Source organism: Coenobita brevimanus, chromosome 97, assembly GCF_032717465.1.
Source record: "Coenobita brevimanus isolate Jiangsu-jjx chromosome 97, ASM3271746v2, whole genome shotgun sequence".
Lineage (NCBI taxonomy): Eukaryota > Metazoa > Arthropoda > Malacostraca > Decapoda > Coenobitidae > Coenobita > Coenobita brevimanus.
Window position 1 is genome coordinate 1,349,563 of NC_137050.1, and position 6,000 is coordinate 1,355,562.

The 6,000-nt window shown below is 40.4% G+C and overlaps 1 protein-coding gene across 1 annotated transcript in view; it reads right to left on the reverse strand.

The window, feature by feature from the left end:
• Positions 1 to 5,730, reverse strand: part of LOC145413766 (nephrin-like) — a 149,305-nt gene extending 143,575 nt beyond the window's left edge. Inside the window, exon 1 of the mRNA XM_080283422.1 lies at positions 5,625 to 5,730. Within this exon, the coding sequence (XP_080139548.1) occupies positions 5,625 to 5,730 (106 nt within the window). The remainder of the gene's footprint in view (positions 1 to 5,624) is intronic.
• Positions 5,731 to 6,000: the final 270 nt, after the last annotated feature.

The window sequence follows — 6,000 nt, forward strand, 5'->3', positions numbered from 1 at the left end:
GTTGCAAATACGACAAGCCTCTGTTTCGTACTCTACATGGCATAGGAGACTTCGTTGCACCTCTTTCTAATCGATTTATTTTACTTGTTGCACCATAATATTTTCTTGTACTGAAATGGTGAAAGCTCAGGTACACAAACTTGCCTACCTTAAAATTAACCTGAGTGTTTAGGTCAACTGTTCCTAAATTCCACAACCACACCCCCTTCCTTAATCTTCCTCTTCCCCTACACTTCCCTTTCCTTCACACTTCCCTTCCCCCACACTTTCCCTTCCTCCCATATTTACCCCTTCCCTCATCCCTTTCCTTCTCCCCTTCCCCCACACTTTCCCTTCCCTTATCTCTCTCCTCCTCTTCCCCAGCTTCCCCCTTACACACACACCCACTCCTTCCTCTGACAACTTCCGCTCATCCCTCTCCCCTTTTCCCCCAGTTCCGACCTATCCTGTATCGCTACTGTGTCAGCATCAGAACATCACGTCCTTTTAGTGTTGGAAAAAAAAAAGAGAAAAGGAAAGAAAAAAGCACAGAAAAAACACAGAGCTGACTTTACCCCCCCCCCACTCTCTCTCTCTCTCTCTCTCGTCTGTCACTAACCCTTACCCCCTTCCTGCTGCTGCTGTTGCTGTCGCTATTTATTTATCTCCTCCGTGCTGGGCCTGTCAGAGTTTTATTTTTCAGTGTGTGTGTGTGTGTGTGTCCTTTTTTTGTGTTCGAAAAGTTTGTCCCTTGATGGATGTTGTCATATTTTTGCGCAGAGGATACTTTACGTGAAATAATGAACATTACACCACTCTTAGGCGAAAAATATGATGATGATGATGATGATGATGATGAACTCCTTAGGTGGAAAATAGAATGAAGACGATGATGATGATGATGATGATGATGATGATGATGATGAACTTTATCCCATCCTTAAGTAGAAAATAGAAAACAGAGTGATGACAAGGATGATGATGATGATTATGATGAACTTAATCCCATCCTTAGGTGGAAAATAGAATGACGACGACGATGATGATGATGATGATGATGATGATGATGATGATGAAATCGAGTGAAATGTAAGCGAGTATGGAAAGCAAAAAATAACTGGAACCTTAAATCACACAACTGGTACCTCAAAATCTTTCCGTCGCATCTTTTTTTTTTTTTTTTTTTTTTTGACAGCAAGAAAGAAGGCCGAAAAAGCCAAAATCCCGCAAACTTCGTCCCTCACACAGAAAGACAAACACAGAATGTCGGTGGCGCGGTTCCTTTCATCCTAGTTGCGTGGCCACATTGCTTTTTCAGTGGCTGTAAAGGGAAGGGAAGAACGAGGTAGACTATTTCGAAGTCTACCTGTCATATACTCCTTCCTATTTCTGTCTGGATCCTACCTCATCCCGTCCCTAAGTGAGAAAAATTGTGATGATGATGATGATAATGATGATGACAGTGGCGATGATGATGATGATGATTGATGATGATGTACTGACGTGATCACAAATTTCTTTTCTCTCCTGGCCAGAGGAAAGTGGAGGACGAGGTTGGAAAAAGGCCAGGGAAGCAGATATTGGCGACTCATCAGTCACACACACACACACACAAACACACACACACACACACACACACACACACACACACACACACACACACACACACACACACACACACACACACAACTAAACCTCCATTTTCCATTACCCTGCCCATACACCAACCCTGTCTTCCACCTCTTTCTCGTCATCGTACTTGAAAATTCTGGCAATGTTGGTTATTTCCCGCATTTGAGTATTAAACACTGACAATTATTTCTCTTACTTATTGGACACACGGGCTGAGAAGATTTTATGCAGCATCCTCTCCAAATGATGTGATCTGAATTCCTAAAAGCCTCCTTCACTGCAGTGCGATTAATAATGATATGCAAACACTCCATGCAAAATTCTTGACAAAATAAAGCTCATCAACCGTGGAAAATCGAGGACAAAACGTGAAAAAAGTCGAAGAGTTTATTAATGACATATACGAGATGGATTTTTCCTTTTCTTTTTCTTTGTCTTTTTTTTTGTCTCCCTAACAGATTAGCAAACTTCCCGGAGGAGTAAATATATTCAGTAGAGTGAGGAAATATTTTAATCATGAAATTAGTCAGTGCTTCATGGCTGTCGGATCAAAAGGCTGCCACTGTGGTATAAACTGCCAAAAATCTGAATAATACTTGGACGATTAGAACAGAGAGAGAGAGAGAGAGAGAGAGAGAGAGAGAGAGAGAGAGAGAGAGAGAGGTCAAAGAAAAAAAGAGAAACAGATAAAGAAATAGTCACATCAACTCCCTTGAACTCCAGATGCCTCTAAAAAGCTGAACAGAATCTTCAATGGGTAGAAAAAGTAGAGCATAAAGTACGTCCTCAGACTGAAGGAACCAAAATTCAGTGACAAAAGCATCCTCGCATTACAGCATTAGTCTTCCATTTGGGTCTTGTACCTAACCTGTTGCGCTGCTTCAAAAATTCCCCTTTTATGTATATTTAATTTGATCTGGGGTGATGGGAGAGGCGAGAGGGGAAACGGTAGGGGGAGAAGGAAGAAAAGCGCAATTAGTTAGTGCAGATTTGTGCCTATTAAGTACAGGAGGGAAACTGAAACAGGTAAACAGATTGGACTTAAAATTAGAGTGCGGCGTTATCTGTGACTCCCGCCTCCCTTCCCGGAATAAAGGACAAAACCAGAGTCCCTCTCAAACCCCCATTAAGCCTGCACCTCGCACTACTGCTGGCGTTCTGATGCATGCTACTTATCCCTAATGCCGGCTATTCTTAACCTGGGACACCGATATCCCCAGGGAGTTCCGGAGACAATTTGGGATACCATTACAGAGATAGTTTTGGCAGTACCACAGACGATTTTCTGATTTGGGGGGCTTCATTCACATTTCTTTGAAGGGGTACCTGCTGTGGGCCTCTGAGAGTTATTGATCTATGCACAATGGCTCACTATGGTTTCCACTTTAATTGCAATACCAGAGATATTTTTGACGGTACCAGGGACATTTTTTTATGGGATAGGACTCATAAACAAATTTTGAGGGGTTCTTGCTGTGGGCCTCTGCGCGTAATCGATTTGGGCACAGTGGATCACTATGGCTTCTACTTTAAGAGTAATGACCCTGGATTAAGGTAATCGGTGCCGGGTTGGAGTAGCGTCAAGCCTAGTACAAAAAATTACATTCTTTTTACTCTAACCTGACCTAAAATTGCCATCACTTCACCACCATGAATGCCGAGTTGTAACAAGAGATTAACAGTGCAGTATGATGGTAGTCACGAAGAAGTGTTGAGGAAAAGATGTAGACCCATAGTACTGTCTTATTCGCACAATGACCTACGTGAAATAAGCTGCAAAAAGACGGAAATCAGGCCAGGTTAGAGTGAAAACAGCAGAGTATTGTATAAAATTTAGTGCAAGCGATATAACTGTGAACGTAATGCCTATGATATTTATGACCAAAGTAAAAATTAACGAGTAGATGATGAAACTTGCGTCTGTCCGGTCTTATAAATGGAGAGCTTTTGAGTAAGATAAAATACTGGTTGCTTTGGGGCTGTGTTGTCTGCTGTGTTCTTTATTTGGCTGTACAGTAAAGCAGAGTTTGCCTTGTTGAGTAAGAGTATTTTGAGTGTACGGGATTTCACCGAGGTACCTTTTTCTTCTTTCCTGCAAGATCGCATGAAATTAAGAAATCGCTTTGTACGAGGTGTTGATTCGTATATTCCCTCGTCCATTCTTTTCTCCTTCCTATATCCACTGAGTCTAAGTGTGACGAGCAGCACAGAAAGATACATAATTTATGGTTCTGTGTTACCTCTCCTCCATATTCGTTAAGTGGGGAAATTAACTGGAGATGATGCATGATTATGACGTTCCAAGGCAAAAAACAATATAAATAAATAAGCCAATAATAATAATAATAATAATAATAATAATAATAATAATAATAATAATAATAGTAATAAAAATAATAATAGTAATAATAATAATAATAATAGTAATAATAATAATAATAAGAAGAAGAAGAATTACTGCCTCAACCTGTGGCTGCCGTGTCATCCTTGCATGTTAATAATTTCGTCTGTATCTTTCATGAAGAAATATAAATGTACATCAATCGTATTCACAGTTTATGCTCATTCAGAATATTCAAACTGATCTCTCTTACAATTCCACCAAATAATGTCCTGATAAGTGGTACCTACTTTGACTAATTGGCTATAATCATGTTTGTAATTAGTCGATGTGATGGAAGGTAATTACAGCCTTTCCTCTGAAGTGAAGTAATTGCTGTAAAAATTGACTGCACATTAATTTCTTTACGACCGTGAGGAGGGCTTGTGATCTCCACCGACACATGCATATTCCATCACAGCCAGTCAGTCAGTAATTCAGCACATGATTAGTGGATTTATAGCACAACTGGAAATATTAACTAGACATTGATCATTTTCGAATTAAACATTCAAGATTTTCCCTCAGATTTTTACTAGCAAGTTCCTTATTATTATTATTATTATTATTATTATTATTATTATTATTATTATTATTACTACTACTACTACTACTACTACTATTACTACTACTACTACTACTATTATTGTTAGCATTATTAATATTTGTTGTCTTCCTTGCATAAAGCAGGAACTCTGTAAATATTTTCCCTTCATAGTCCAATCACATGCATGAGCAGGCGACTTGGATATGATGAGCATAAAAATATTACTGGAGAGAGAGAGAGAGAGAGAGAGAGAGAGAGAGAGAGAGAGAGAGAGAGAGAGAGAGAGAGAGAGAGAGAGAGGGAGTGTTTTCTATATAGACAGATGCGGTATAAAGACAGACATTGCGCCTAAACAGGGGAGGGGACATCGTATTTCAAATGATATCTGAAAGATCGTAACACATCATCCATAGCGATTTATTCTGCACATTACACTTGTATGTTACTGATACAAACTACATTGATTCTAAAACGACAAAGACAACAGAAAACAGAACGCAATGGCGTAAAATCCAAAATAAATCGCATGGGAATAAGTATTAAGAAAGCCTCCTATGCCACCCAGAATACCACGCTTACTGTGTTGCTGTGGAGAGAATAAGGGGGAGGGGGACGAGCATGCTGTGTGCTGTTGCCGCGGTAAAAACTAAAATGCTGTACCCGGGTTTTAGTGGTAATGAGGACGTAAAAGTAGCTGTGCAATTTGGTGGAAATAGGCAAGAGAGTGTGTCGTGAAAAAGAGCTAGAAAGAACGTGTTTTTCCCCTCCAGACCGAGGGCTTGGACAAATAGCAAAATTCGTCTTGTGTGTTAGTATTTACTTCATTACTTTGCACTCACAGGAAACTTCTGCTAGGCTGATTTTTTCTCTTTTTGGCAGGACTATAATGAAAATACATAATCATGCTAAATGTGTTAAGAGGCAAAGGCTAAAATGAACCCTGAACCCTTAAATACGGGAAATTGAAATACTTACCCCTTTCTCTAAATTCTGGAAAAACGAAATAACTTACTATTAGTGTGGGGAAAGTTCCAAAAATTCATAATGGGAGAAATTTTTAGACGTTCCGGTTCTGGATTTGCTTACCTGTGGCCGCCTTGACGACGCCCAGCACAGTGACGAGACGTAGAAGAGAGATGCTCGACACTCCACCACTACCACCACCACCCTCACCAGTCACCTCGCCCACCATGATCTCTCGTCTCACTGTGCTAGATCACCTGTCGACATTTTGCTCCCGATGTTGTCTCTGCTCGTCTCACAGGTCTCTCGTCTCACTGCGCTAGATCACCCCTAGTCCTTTCGCTCTCGGTAGTTTCTTGTCTCGTCTCAAAGATCAAGATTGTGGGGCCAGTCATTGTCCTTACCGTTCGACTTAAATATCACCAATTGACATTTTGCATACCATGGCCTCACTGCTTTCTTTCTCAGTACTTTGCTAATCTGGTTCCTCATAAATTTC